Below are 15,087 nucleotides of genomic sequence, written 5' to 3'. Positions count from 1 at the left end.
CGCAAGCATTTTGCAGCGAGTTTGTTATATTCTGGCCAGTCACATGAAGCAACTGCGTGCAGAAATTCGCCATTCCGTCGAGGCCCAAAGACAGAACCATTAAAGCTGGTACAAAAGAAGCTGGAAGGTTTCGAGTATCACGCTACAAATCAACTGGGCATACCAAAAGATGTGCTGAAAAACAAGGCGAAGTCAATCGAACAGAGACATCAAAAAGAGAAAATTCCGCCCACGACGCCGTCAGGACTTCACTACTGCACGCGATAGAGGTGGCAGAGGCCGCTGCAACTGATGATGCAGCCTGCCGTACTGACGAGCTATTTCGTTCAAGTTGCAACCAACACATTGCTCAGGATCTAACGTGTCAATCTGAGCATGAGATAGTGCAGCTATCGGATTCCAATACATCGACTGGTGCTGATAAAGAACTTGCAATTATTTCGTCGCTTGAAGAAGAAAGGAAGTCACCCGTTTCGACAGGAAAAAAGGAAAACGTTATAGTCAGTCAGGAGTCGGCCTTTATATGAGTGGTTCTCAGAGATCTAGGGTTCCCGCCCTGCTACTAAATTTTATTAGAGTCTATTTTACTATGAGTTAAGTCAATCTTGCTTGTGAGCTTCCTCACCGCTACGTCTACGCTAGTGATGGTAAAGACATAACCCGATACAAGCATCGTTTATGTCCACAGCGGCCACAGACTCAGGGGATGTTTCATTTATGACATTGTCAAAGTACTTCATCAGATCTTCTGAAAAAGCGTTGGGGGTGCTGGCTGAGGCCCGCTGCCGTAGCTGGCTCTGGCGTCGCTGGCACCAACAATATTCGCGACATCACTTTGTCGTAAATTGGGTTTTATCTTGGCAAAGTGTCGCTCTCCATTGGCAGTGTCAACACCCTCTGGATCTGCATTGCACACGTTGTCGTTTTAGGAATCCGTCAAAACCTTTGAAGTTGGGATGCAAGAAAAGCTATATCTCTAACGCAAACGAGCACTTGTTCATCTCCTGGCGGTCTGTGTACCGAGAGAAAAAAACCGCTTGTGGGAGTGGTGTGGGGTAGTGTGCGAGTGGGCGAAGTCAGAGAGTAAAATACTCGGGCCTGAAGGGCATGCGGATTTTCTCCGTAGATCGATAATCTCGCTATTCCTTTAAACAGACTAAAACCGAGATACGCAGCTTGTACAAGCCAATAAAACTTCGACTTTATTGGCGTTTTCACCTTGACTCTTGATATTCACCTGCGTTATGGGCTGCAGGAGAGACAAAATCTGAGTGAGATTTGAATAATCTCTTTCAAACGGGAATCCAGCAGGTAACTTGGCATTTGCTTGGTGGCTCGAACTCGCGGGGCAGTCGACGCTGATGCATTACGGTAAGTTCTATCGTGCGTTTCACTAATTTTGCTGTGATAATTCTGTCGTAATTTTATTCCCTTTTTGGTCGTAATTCTTTTCACGACTTATCTAATAACATCCTAATTATGGGTTATTCCTTTGCGGTAGAATTGGTAAATTCCGTCTACCCGAGGTAGCTTCTTTATTGCAGTCTTATATACCTAAGACCTGCTATCAATTACTTACAGAATTTGTGTCTCTGTGGCGTACCTTGTGCTCGCTTATTTTACATCAACTACCGGCTACAACTCTATAGCCCAGCGCACGAATTCATACTTAAACGAATCGAAATTTTCCGACGCCCGCAACCTCCCGATCAGAAGTTCATTGTTTAACCACCGCACCACTTGGTGATAGTGACACTGGTTTAGGATGGAATAATCTATTAATAATCCCGTCCGACTGAAGAAAATTGGGGGTTGAAACCCGCCAATCTGCTGGAATCCCATAATAAATGCTGATTGAGTGCGTTAGGGCCAATCTTAGGCGAATTAGCATTAACCCTTTCGTGAACACATATCTTGATGCCTATCCAGAATCTTTGTAAAACGCAGCATTTTGCCGCGTTTTGACGTGGTGATGGGCACCCCTGCGACACCCGAACCTTAACAACGTGACAGCCGCTGTTTCATTTTACAGTAGGTTGCCCCTAGAACGCGGCATTTTGCCACGTTTTGCACAGAAATATCCCCGTCGGTGATTGGGCAAAAGAGCGCGCTTGTCAGATTAGTTTAGACTGGCCAATCAGAACCATCATATAATATGAATTTCCTAACGTCAATTTTCCCATCCCATATGGATGAATATCATCAATTCTCCGACCCTACTTAATTTTAGTATTGGCATTAATCACCAATCATCCACTTTTATTTACTAGACAGCCAATCGTACGGTCTTAACAAAATGATTTGGCCAATCCAAAGGCTAAGGGTTAGGTTGAACCTCGTTGGAGCTGGCTCCGACATATTAGGTCGAAGAGGACTCGGGAAATATGGATATGCTCTTACAAATTTCAATATGTAGGCATATCAAATGCATAAAGTCATTTCTCCGACTTCTCCGACCAGTGCAATCATTACCACATATTAGTTTTAAATCTTACTTATTATTTATATGCTACTATGTAGTAGTAAATTTTAGAAGAGGTGGGTAGCAGCGCCACAGGGAGCTTGCTCGTCATTAGGAGCAAGACATGCAAAATCCCTGCGTGGAGATCCATTATTTTTTTATTGCGTAGAGCATTATGTAGCAAGCGTCAATTTAAATGTACATGTATTGCCTTATTAATTCTTGAGCCTATCGACTCGCTGCCTCCTGTGCACCGCCCTGCCGCACTGCCACCGCTCTGATGCCGCCCTGCCACCGCCACCGCCCTGCCGCTCTGCCTCCGCCCTGCCACCGCTCTGCCGTACTGCCACCGCCACCGCCACCGCACTGCCATCGCTCTGCCGCACTGCCACCGCCACCGCCCTACCGCTCTGCCGCCGCCCTGCCACCGCTGCACTCCCCCCCCTCCTTTTTATTTGTGAATACATTTTCAATGTGGCCCACAGTTACAAAAGAAAACTTAATATATTTGTTTTAAGAGTTACTGACTTAGATGTGTCGCCATTTATGTACAGATCGGAGGTTGTCGGAGGTCGGAGATTTTATGTTATGGTATCTGAGGATAGACATGTGAATCGCCGAAGTTGGAAGTCCCAACCGAGTCCAAACTTTGGACTCCAAAGGCGCTATTGGATAATGGCACCAACTCCGGTTATCACTTACTAGTATTGATCACCGTAGTGCTGGCGTCGTCATGCTATAATATTGGTAATATAAGTCGTTCATTGATTGCTACAGTGGACGTGCGTCTGCTAGCGTAGGTATGCCGAATCGCTGCAGTCAAAATGTGTATCACATCTTATTGCCTACCTTTTGTAATAGGATAGCCGAGTATATATTTTGTTCTAAGTATTGACTGGTCCAACCAAGCATATATCTTGTTTTACGTATTGACTGGTCCAGCCGAGCATATATCTTGTTCTAAGTATTGACTGGTCCAACCGAACATATATCTTATTTTTTGTAGTGCTAGAAGTTCGAGCTTGCGAAACTGAAGAAACAATTACTGGGAAATATAATACATATTTAATCTTAGGTTTGATAGCGAGTCTATTACTTTTGTTCTTTCATAATTGATACGATGTGAGACATTCGTTAGAGCCGTTCATTTTCTAATTTATTCCGTGCCTCCCATGCCGGGAAAACGCGCGCTGGCAAACTCACAGCACGCCAGACGAAAGCGACGCCGGACACGAGGCGAAGTTGGCGCTCATAGTAGCCATGCTATTCCTTTGGCGTCGACATTAGACTTCCATGGTGTGTGGAGAGAGCTGAAGGCGGCTGGATGGATGTCCAAGCCGCTACAAGGCCTTAACAACAGATACCGGTATGTGCTTCCAGGTTGCACTGCAAACGGAAGAGAGGGCAAGGATTTCTTGCTTGGGGAGGAAGGCGTGTTAAACCACTTCGTGCAACATTGTCGGTACCACAACTGCTCTGTAATGACGTCGATTATGGCTCCTAAGCAATATAGTGACCAACGTTATATGTACAGGTAGCCCCCAAGTTGTGCATGAGAGCGAGGGACAGCTGCCCCATCCAGAAGCAGATACAAGACCATCCACCACAGCTGACCATCAGGTAGGCGATCCTCCTGGTCGGCGACTTGGCAGCGGTATCGCGAGTGGAGAGCATCTCGCTGGTCGTGGTGATGGTGGTCGCGCAGCTCGCGTAGCTGGTCGTGGTGCTGCTGGAGGTGATGTCGTGGATGGTCCCGGTCGTGAGCATAGTGGTGGTTCCGTGCAGGGCCAGGATCTTGCTGGTCGTGGTGATGTTGGTCCCGCCGCTCGCGTAGCTGGTGCTGGTGGAGGTGATGTCGTGGATGGTCCCGGTCGTGAGCGTAGTGGTGGTTCCGTGCAGGGCCAGCATCTCGCTGGTCGTGGTGATGTTGGTCCCGCCGCTCGCGTAGCTGGCGCTGGTGAAGGTGATGTCGTGGATGGCCCCGGTCGTGAGCGTAGTGGTTGTACGTCAGGCGCAGATTGGTGGCCTGATCATATTCCCAGTCGTGCTGTTAATATCACTCGACGATGTCATGGAAGTGGCATTGGCGAAGATTCGGTTCGCCATCAGCGCCAAAATGCTCGGTCGGTTTGTGTGACACTGACACCAAGACAGAGCGCGCTTTGTGCAGATCGAAACGACGGGACCCCATTAGCATCGACTGAAGCCGCATCAAGTACTGCATTTCACAATCGCACTCCAACCACACCAAGTATTGAGCATCTCTTGCTGAAGAAGATGGTGGCATTTTCGTCGTCAAAAGAACCGTGGATGCAGAACCACAAAAGCAAAATTTACAGGTGTGTAGGCACCGCCTATATTGTGGGTCGAGTATGTCGACGTATCAAGAAACCAAAGCACGGGGCTATTTTGCAAGTGATGTGGCTTGATACCCAGTTTCAAAAGGCTGTGGAAGCGCTCACAATAGCGACTGTACAGCGGGGTATCAATAATTATCAGGCTCTGATGCGCTTGCCTACCAAGCCGGCATGGAGTGATTTGACGGATACGGTAGTGGAGGGGGAGCTCAACCTAGACTTACCACTTGACGAGCTCGAAATTGCGTCTGATGAAGAAGATTACGAGCAATGGAATTCGGATCGGATTTTGCCGGCGAGTCTATCGGAGGTTGAGGCAGTGAAAAGCATGCGCTTTGAGCCCGAAGTGGAAATGAAAGTTCCCAGCGACTTGTACACTCACCCAGATGACAGTACTACGACACAATTACTACTTGAAAACAGACATATATTTGCTCACTCGGCCTCTTCGAGTTTTTTCGCATACATCCCACTTTACTTCTGGAAGCAAGTTGTCCTAGAGACCAATCAGTATGCAGCTGCGAAGGGGGTTAGAATCACCAAACCGTTCACCATTGAAGAACTTATGACCTTTCTCGGCATCATGTTTTACATGACCCTTACCGACAAAGGAGAATATTCTAACTATTGGGGGCAACAGACTGAAGATGCGATTTTTGGTGGGGCATCTACCAGTTTGGACACTGTGATGAGTCTGCGTAGATTCAAGTTAATTCGAAGTTTTTTGAGTTTTTGAGCTGAGCCTGGTGTCGCGATCGAACGAGATCCTGCAGCACGAATTCGACCCTTGTTGAATCTACTCAAAAGTACCGGTGGAAAATATGTTGAAGTAGAACGTAATCTTGCTCTGGACGAAGCCAGCATTGCTTGTCGGTCTCGCTACGGGCGGCACCTCATTGTCTACAACCCACAAAAACCGGGTGGAAAATATCATTTCCGAATGTACGTGGTGTGCTCCTCGACCACATGGATTGCTCTGAATTATCGTCTCCACTGCAGCAGTAGCCATATTGCTGATCGCCTGCAGCATGTAGTAACCCCAGCCGAGATGCAGCATCTACGCGAGGAGTTAGACGGTGTCCAACAAGTTCGCAAGCATGTAATCGAAGTAGTACGGCCCTACTTTCATTCCCGTCGGATTATTAACATGGACAACTACTATACAAGTGTCCAATTGTTGATGGATCTACGTCTGAAAGGATTGTATGGACGAGGAACAGTGCGCGGGGGGAGCAAGCATTTTCCGAAGCACACTATCCTACAAAAAGAAGAGTCCACACGCGGTGATTATCAAGGGTCTGTTGATGTTAATCATAACGTGCTCGCAGCGTCCTCGTGTGACGGTAGCATTGTGACGATGGTCACGAATGCTGATCCGTCCACCACAACAACGACGGTAACTCGCCGAATCGGAGCAACAAGTCTCCCGTTCCCGGCTCCAACCTGTATTTTAGAGTACAACCAGCATATGCAAGGTGTTGATCGGTTAGACCAGATACGTGCAAGATTTTCGCTCGCTGACGGCCATTCCTTTAAACAGTGGCATAAAAAATTAGCGCTGGCACTCGTCGATATCGCACGTGCCAACGCTTATTTGACTCGTCGAATGGCAATTGATACTTCAAAGGATCGAGACCCCACAGAACGTTCATTACGGACTTAGTGTCTGAGTTGATTTCGGGAAAATGGAAAGAAGCGCCGAGTGACGGCAAGATGGCTTATGGTAGCAGCATTGCCAGAGAAACGGGAGCAACAGGGTGTGTTACTCCACCAAGTAGTGGCTGCACTGTGGCAAGTGTTTCCAGTCCCAAACACAGTGCGATGTGATGTCTTCTAAGCAACTGTTTAAGGACAAGAGCAGAAGAAAACGAGAATGCGTAGTTTGTCGCTATGAGGGCAGGTACCCGACGAAGGTAACCGATCGCTGTCTTACGCACTCAGTGAGCATTTGCAGGGTTGCCCATGGTGACGCCAACACTTCATTTACCTGCCCGCAGAGCACTTGGACATGCTGGGATAAGTACCACCGCTTCTATCTCCCCAAAGGACTCTTCAGCAAGAGTGGGAACATATGCAGGTCTTCAGTGCTGGCCACGCTCAAGGCACAGCATCAATCCGAATGGGGCACTGCAACACAACATCCTGCTGATGATACAGCGTGCCAGCAATATACGCAAAACCAGCAAAGTGAGTCGAGCCACCAATGTACACCATGCGAACAAATTGAATCGAGCCTTCACGCAAAGTGAGCCAACAATGTCCAGCAAAGCCCACCTAGCCAGTCAAGTGCTTTGAATCTATACCACCAAAGTCCAGCGAGCCCAGCGATCCAACACAGTAAGGTCGTGAGGCAAATTTTTCTATAATAGTGAAGTATGAGTAAAAAAACACGATTTTCAAATTCAGGGTATATATCTTGATTAAAGTATACTAATCATAGCGGTGCTCATTCGGGGTAACAAAGACGCCCCCCCAGGCAGCGACAACCACAGCAACAGCAGCACGGCGCTCACTTTTTTGTGTGCCTTGCAAAGATAGCAAGTTATTAGAAATACCACAAAATCACCCGCTGCCGTCGGCGCTCAACATGAAGAACGAGTTGCTGTACGGCGACATACTGGACGCCACTGCCGTGGTTCCACTTCCGCATGCATTGGGATCCCTTATTCTATACAGTTGTCGCCGGTGGAATCCTAGACGGGCGATGGCTCACAATTCTGCTGCCGCACTTGGTACATGTAGATAGGGATACACTCGGACTTCCAGCTTGCGTGACCGTACGTAGTATGCGTTGGCACCCACTTGGCGCAAAACCTTCTTCGGCAGGATTCGCGATGACGCGGGCAATAGCGAGCGGTAGATATAATCAAACGCGCTCTTTGCATCAAGCTCAGCTCCTCTTCGACAACGAGCCTAGCTGATTCATCAAACAAAAAATCATTCAGAAAAATCACTGACGCGTCCAGGAAAGGTGGTGTAGTCGATAAAGGCGTATCGAGGACATTCCCCTGTAGCAAGAAAACTTTATGCAGTAGTAGAATTCGGAATGCATATGCTCGCAAGCAGGATACACCTCTGCTGACCAACTCCGGTCGTTTTTTTATGCCCAAACACTGACGTGCCTTCGTCTGTACCGCGAACTGAGCCGCCACATTCCCCAACCCAGCTCCAACATCTAAGAAGACGTCATCATGCCGAATGTTCCCAATCATCTCAATTATTTTTGAAACCGCAGCAGGAAGCACCTCACCTGCGTTCTCATCTGTCCTTCCAGCTTGTTGTCGAACCTCGAACGCCGATACAGTACTGAAAACATCACAGATAGTTCGTTCCGCTTGACTCGGTGCTTAAATATGCAAACGTTTCTCATAAGGAGACGTCGTTCTCACTGTCGAGAAAAAAAAGCGTGGGAACCGCGAAATATCCATTCCGTAGGTTCGCTTGAGTGCACGCAGCCGACTCTGAAGGGCTTGGGCCGAATACTTGCCCCGCATGGCGCGTGCCACCTCCTTCCATTGAACTCGCTTGCGCTGGGACTCATATTCAAGCGCAAGCACAACAAGCTTTTTGTCTTCTGCATCGGTGAATTTAGTCCACATAGCAAAATAGGAAGAGAAGTGGAGCCTAGCATGTCACTTGAGTTCATTATGCTAGATATCACCTTGAGTTCATTATTGTGAATATGGATGGCTCTCAAATGCCCTGCCGTCTAGACAGTATGTGAAACGCAATATGCATGTCATTTGCACTTCCTTCCCAGCGCAATATTTACACTAAAGTGGACGTAAAAGGTGCACTGTATTGCAATATTCTCTTTTGAAATTCACAAGTCGAGCAAAAACAGCATCTACCCACAGTTATCTGTAGCGCTCATTGGCAAAAACAAAACACGGTTGGAGTTTTGTAGAACGCGGCAAAATGCCGCGTTTGACCACGAAAGGGTTAAATAAAAGTATGTTCGTCCTTTTATGGATCTAATTACGCCTGAATTAACCCCTTGAGACCCGAGCTGTTTCGGCGCAAACTTAACCGAATCCCTAGTCTCTCAAACGTGTATGTGGGGGGAAGGGCTTTCATATAAATTATTTCATGTTTTGCTAACATGTATAGTTCATAGCCGCACTAAAACCCTAAACCTGGAAGACTGTCTCTCCTGTTATCTTGTACCTTCATCTTGTCGAAGGCCCGAAAACGAGCGATATACACTTTAGTCATATTAGCGTGTATAGTAGACTACAAAACCGGTACCTGCATGTGTGACAGGAACTGGTAAGGCGGACATAGGTTGAACAAGCTTGGTACATAACTAAACCAATGGAACATATGCAGTCAAGTTCAATATCGTAATATTGAGGGCATACAAAACCTAAGTAAAAATTTACGATCGACGCCTTTGATCAGTCAGTCATCTCAGCATCCGGAGCGCGGCGAGCCCGCTTTAACTGATGCAAGCCGCTCGTCGTGGTTTCATCTCCGGACGACTGGACACTCTCAGCCTCATCCTTCTCCTCGTTCGAGCATTCGCGACGTCCCGGTGTACGTGCGCGGATCGTGCGCTTCACTGCCTTCTTGGGGAGCAGCGTTTCGTTTCTCCAGGCCTTGTGCCAGATGTCGAAGCAAGACATTGCAGCTCCGTTGTACGTGTGACGAACCTTCTCACAGAGGAAAAACCGCCAAGCCATGGGTCTCTTCGACGTGTTGGGCAACTTACACTCGCTACAGTATACCGACGAATCTCCACCTCTCGCGTTGTCGGTGCCCTTCAAGAGCGAGCAGACCTTGCACGCTCTCGTACGGCGCTTCCGCCCTTGCTGGTTGTTGCCACTGCGCCACTCGTCATTTTGCACAGGTTGGTGTGCGGCTTGGCGAGAATTTGTGCGCTGCATCGGTTTGGTTGGTGTCACTTGTAAGCACGCGTTGTCGTGCAAAGTCGCCCAGTCCTCCTCGCGTAGCTGACACAACTCTAGATGTAGTTGCTTCAAAAACTTTACGTGAGTCAGCTTCGGGTTGTTTGCCTTAGTCTGTCTGGCGTTGTAGACAATGAAGGCATTGATAATGGCAAGATCAACGAGTCCGAGAAATAGAGACTTATAGTATTTCTTGTACTTGATACATAGCTGCAGCGAGTATCTACAACATGTATCATACACGATTAGATATATCCATAACTTGGATGTACAATATTGATGCACTTTACCCGCAGACGCAGCTGGTCGTGCACGTCGACACCTCCCATGTACGTCTGGTAATCCTTCACAATACGGGGGCAGGCCACTTCTTGTTGTTCGCCCGTCAGCTTCTCACGGCGTACTATCCGGTCAATCGCAGCACTTCCACCTGTGCTTAGCATGTGCACCGATCGTGTATCCCACCAACGCACAACTTTCATGTCAGGAGCTGCAGCTCAAATTGCCTTGTCTGTGGGCCCTGAAGCTCCTTTGTACAGGTTGGGATAGTCATCATACATAGCGGTAGCAGGGCGAGGCTCATACGGTTGCTGCAAGTATTCGTATGGTGTTGTGGTCGCTACGTCGGACCATCCTGTGTCCGCCATCGTCTTCAGAAATGTGTCTGACATGGAACCCGATGCGATATTCGCCATACCACCGACAGCAGATACCAAATCACCGTCAAAACGTAGCTGGGGAGGACCGGGTAATTGAATATCAGCCCCGGAAATATCCTTAAGATGATCCTCACTCTCATCATCTCCATCGTCGTTTTCAGCATCAGAATCGAAGGTCACAAACACCCGGGGGTCGTCGGAAGCTTCGACGAGATTAGCGTCTGCAAGAACACCTAGCATTGAATATACAAGTTATATAAATTTTCAAACGTGTATGTACAGCTTTGACCAACCTCCAGTAGAAACATCACAAATTCCTGAGCCTCCGTTTGACTCCTCATCCGCGCTTACTGCAGGTGTGAGATCATCACCTTCTGAGTCCTGGGCATCTTCTGCTGCGTCATGCGATGGCTCACTGCCGCTGTCTATATCGTCAAACTCCGATGCAAGGTTACGTTGCCTTTCAGGTGACTGATCTACAACAGTATACACAGTTAGGCCAGCAGAACCAAAGGCAAGCAGCAACATGACGTGCACGAACCAGCTGTGGCATCAGAAATGGTCATGTGTGGCGATGCCAGAACTACTGCAGACGCTTTTTGTGGTGCCTGCACCTCTGGTGGCGGTGTTCGCAGTACTGCTGTTGTACATGATAATACCAACATACACGATTAGTTAATCTCAAAACTTGTCCAATACATGATAGTTACCGTCGTTTGTGGTCGTCATGGCTTCTGCTGCGCGCTTCTCTGCAGCTCTCTGTGCATTCGCAGACCCTTCTCGCCTCGCTGTCTTCTTTGCCTCTAGTGCAGCTAATCTCACATCAGCGTTAGAATAAATCAAAAATGTACACCACTAGCATTTGCCTACCAATGTCCAATTTGTCCAGGTACGTCATTAACTCCTCCTCTCCGACGAAATAGTCCTCGCCCCGGATATCCTTCTTCGTCTTGCTCGGCTTCAGATAAGTGAAGTCCACCGACAGACCTGCCGGTTTCTTCGAGTGCCAGCCAGCTTTCTTGAGCTCCCGCCACCTCGCCTGGAACGCCATTACCGGCGACGGCGTGAGTTCTGCGTGCTTCGCGGCGAATCTTCAAATGAGAGAAAATTGAGTGGCGACCAGTCTTTTCCTTTCGTAATACATATGCAATTTGCAAGTTTGATCTGTTGTGTACTTTCTTTTGAAAATTTGGCCTTTCTGAAGCGCATATTTATGTTGATTCTGCAGGAAGTGTGAATAATTACCTACCCCTTGTTGACATGAAGTTTGTATGTGCGGATACAAAAACTAAGTACAATATTTTCTAACTTGTACGGTCCACGTTAAGTTTTTTCACGTAACATGTACGGTCCAGGCCACGGGTCCCAAGGGGTTAACAGTCCACCCGCCATAGTACTGTAATTAGTATTTGTAATATACGCTGAGCTACAGCATGCTGACATTCTGAGATAATGATTTTTTCGCAGGCGAGTTGATACAAACCGCACAACAAACTATTAAGGGGATAAAGGTTAAAAAAAACTATTTTAATACAGATAAATACCGTGGAGGAAACATCGATGGGAACACTAACCCGTCTGGTGGTCCGCATGGGACATTTGGTCCGAACTCGGTCTTGGTCGGCGCATTACTTGATCGGATGAGTGGGATCACCATCTCATCGGGCAGCTTGACCGCCGAGTTGTACAGATCCAGACGATCCCAGCTGGTATCATGAAGTCGGTGCCTAGAATCAAATCGACTCCAGCATGATGAGGCATTATCCATACTTCAAACTCGTATGCCACTTCTAAGCCGAGTGTCACCTTCACCACTGCTCTTGACGTTGTCACCATTCTGTCTTTACTTATTCCTTGTATGTCGATTCGCTTATCTCGGCTGGCCACTCTCTTGAGACGCTGTTTCCTCGCGAAGTACTCACTAATCGCCGAGACATTTGCTCCGGTATCCAATAATATTTTGGTCCTTCGGTCGTTCACTGCACCCAATACTAGGGCGCTCATTCTAACTCGGCGATCAAACGTCTGTGCTGACCACCATCCCAGCCGTTCTCCCGGAAGCAGCTTCATAATTCTGGTACGATGCACAGCCTGGTCTGACTGCCGAGTTACACTTGCATCGCTCGGTGGTTATCATCTAACTCACCGAGCTCACGTTCAATTCCGTCGATTTCACACATCCAATTGCCATCCCCGCTACTTCCCTCGGGCCGTCCTGCTTCGCCTACGAAGGCAAACAAGAAGTTTGCCTCAACTGCAGGTTCAGCTGACTGTGGCAGCCCGGCATATTCCAACCCAGTCAGTGTTGGCGGGCCGCCGAGTTTAAATCACTCGGCGCGTAAAGGTTTTGCAGGTCTTCTGGCACTTGCGACTTGTCGACAGAGTTTTTTACGAACGCAGCCAGCTTCTCATATTGACGAAACAGCTCGCACTGGCCGCCTTCATGGACTTGTCTGCAGAATTTGCAGCGTCGTCGACAGTAGTGAGCCGAGTGCCCAATTCTTCCACAAGCTGCACAAGGTCCACGTTGAGTGTTGTCGCGTGATCCATCTCCACGGTTCGACTGTTCTCGTTGGTTGTACGGTCGCGGAGGTCGGTTCGCTGAGTTTCCCCAACTTCGATTTGAGCCATTCTGGTCTCCCGCCGAGTTCTCTCGGCGGTCCGGTGTATTTCCTTTATCATTGGAAACGCCGGCGTCTATGTAGTCGTCGTCTTCCGCTGAGTCGTGTCCTCCGGACTGGTCCTCATCATCCCATTCGTCTTCGGAGTTGTACGGACTCGGCGGGTTCTGATCGATGAGTTCCTCCCCGTCGGAGTCAGCGTCAACGACAGTGACTCGGCGGTCGCGGTTTTCTTCCTTGCGACTGCGCTTCTCATCTCGACGTCCATCTCGGCGTTCATCTCGGCGGCTCTGATCCTTCCGCTTGTCATCTCGGCCTCGTGCGATCACGAGTCGGTCGCGTTGCTTCTTGCGCTTCTCGCCGAGGATCCGACGATTGATTATCTGTTCCACCTTACCGATGTCTTCCAGCTGCAAGGGGTACATCAAATCCATCACATCGTCATCACCACAATGCAGCAAGAAGTGTTCGACATGGTCAGCCGCGTCGGCGCCACCCTTCTCGTACTGGATCTTGGCTGTCCGAGCATACCCGTTGAGTCGGATCAGGAAATCGCAGATCGGTTCGTTGACTTTACGTCTCGCCGAGTAGTAACGAGTGCGGGCGGATTGGTCGAATTGTGAGCAATAATAATCCAGGAACGCCTCGCTGAGTAGTTTCCAACGTCGCTGAGTCTTCTTCGGCAGCTGCCTGTACCAACTTTTCGCCGCGCGTCCCAAGCATAGCGAGAAAGGTTCGCACCAGGCACTTTGGGGCATCCTGGTGCTCTTCATCTCGTAGATGAAACGCTTGAGCCACTGGAGCGACGCGTCAGAGCGGTAGCGCTTTCCTTCGAGCTCGGCGATTTTGTCGAGCGAGGCGTGGGTTCGGACTTCTAGGTACTGCGTCGAGTTCTCTTCAGCCGCGTCAAAGCTCAAGTTTCGGATGTAGTCCTTCACGGTTTCTCCACGGTTACCTCTCACGTCGAAGGCGTCGTCGTCTTCTTCATCCTCCTCGTAAGCTTCAGCCTCGTCTGCAGCGTCATACAATTCACGATAACGGCCAACATTCCGCTGTCCACGACTCGGCGCTCGCTGAGTCGGGTTTAGCTTCATTGGAGTCAGCATGTGGGAGTCTTCGAAGTACGGAGTCCCTTGCGTAGCGCGGAACACTTCACGTCTCTTCGTCTCCGGAGTCTTCGGCAGAGGAATTTTGCTTGGGTCTTCGCCGAGTGGTTTGAACTCGGCTACTCGGCTGTACACCTTCTTCGTTCCACCAGGGGCCTTTTCCAATCCAAACTCCACTCTCAGCTTCTTCTTCCATTGCCAGAGCTCAGCTCCGCCACGGGTCAGACTCCAGTCGGACAGGATGAGGCTGTTCGGTCGGCTGTTGCACCGATAGCCCATCGCCTTCAGCAGCAACACAGTTTCTTCCACCAGCTGGTTGATGTTGGCTGCACGTACCGGCTGAGTTAGCTCGGGACCCAACATCGGCCACTTCGCCTGCGCCGTCGCCACAGGCGCGAACATCATCATCCATTCCGATCTCGTTCTCATCTCCTCGCCGAGTCGAGCCAACACTTTATTGGCGCTCGGTGTATCGGCGTTCCTCGTCGCTTTCGGAATAAGGGGCGGACGGTCCCCTTGAGCAACGCCATGTTCTTCTTCATCTTCTTCATCGTCCGCACCTTCGTCGAGCTCGGCGGATAAGTTGGACAGGACGTGGGGCTCCCATGCGTCCCACCTGCAGCGTCAACTCTTCCACCTCGCCAAGTAGCTCGGCGGTAGTCTTCGTTTCTCCGAGCTCAGCGGTCTCGGCCTTCTCTTCATACTCTCCTTCACTTGCATCTCCGTTCTCGCTCTCCTGGTCTTGGCCATCCTCGTCGAACTGGACGGTTCGTCCCACCCTCCATCGTCATGGCGATGAGTCGTTGATCCGCCGGGTCCGACCCCGCGAGAGGCGATCCTCCAGCCGTCGCTGGGCTTCCGTCGCTCGGAGTTGCTGATCCCTTGACCATCTTCACTCTTCTCTTTCTCTTCTCTTCCTCTTAACTTGGTTAGCTGGCACCTATAAAAACAAGCACACACTCCTGTTCCCGGGTCG

General features: G+C 49.3%; 3 protein-coding genes across 3 annotated transcripts; all 3 read right to left on the bottom strand.

Moving 5' to 3' along the window:
* Positions 1-2,676: 2,676 nt before the first annotated feature.
* Positions 2,677-4,652, bottom strand: PITG_20663 (uncharacterized protein; the record flags this gene model as incomplete). The annotated part of the gene is made up of 5 exons (XM_002895452.1): positions 2,677-2,882; positions 3,164-3,197; positions 3,665-3,724; positions 4,076-4,415; positions 4,522-4,652. The coding sequence occupies 5 exons, from the start codon at positions 4,650-4,652 to the stop codon at positions 2,677-2,679; spliced, it is 771 nt and encodes a 256-aa protein (XP_002895498.1).
* Positions 4,653-7,511: 2,859 nt separating this feature from the next.
* On the bottom strand, positions 7,512-8,030 carry PITG_20662 (uncharacterized protein; the record flags this gene model as incomplete). The annotated part of the gene is made up of 1 exon (XM_002895451.1): positions 7,512-8,030. The coding sequence occupies one exon, from the start codon at positions 8,028-8,030 to the stop codon at positions 7,512-7,514; it is 519 nt and encodes a 172-aa protein (XP_002895497.1).
* Positions 8,031-8,035: 5 nt separating this feature from the next.
* On the bottom strand, positions 8,036-8,417 carry PITG_20661 (uncharacterized protein; the record flags this gene model as incomplete). The annotated part of the gene is made up of 2 exons (XM_002895450.1): positions 8,036-8,164; positions 8,208-8,417. The coding sequence occupies 2 exons, from the start codon at positions 8,415-8,417 to the stop codon at positions 8,036-8,038; spliced, it is 339 nt and encodes a 112-aa protein (XP_002895496.1).
* Between the last annotated feature and the right edge of the window lie 6,670 nt (positions 8,418-15,087).

This window comes from Phytophthora infestans, genomic scaffold, assembly GCF_000142945.1.
Source record: "Phytophthora infestans T30-4 supercont1.175 genomic scaffold, whole genome shotgun sequence".
Taxonomy (NCBI): domain Eukaryota; phylum Oomycota; class Peronosporomycetes; order Peronosporales; family Peronosporaceae; genus Phytophthora; species Phytophthora infestans.
The sequence above is the reverse complement of the archived record's forward strand: the minus strand, read 5'-3'. Positions and strand labels throughout refer to the sequence as shown.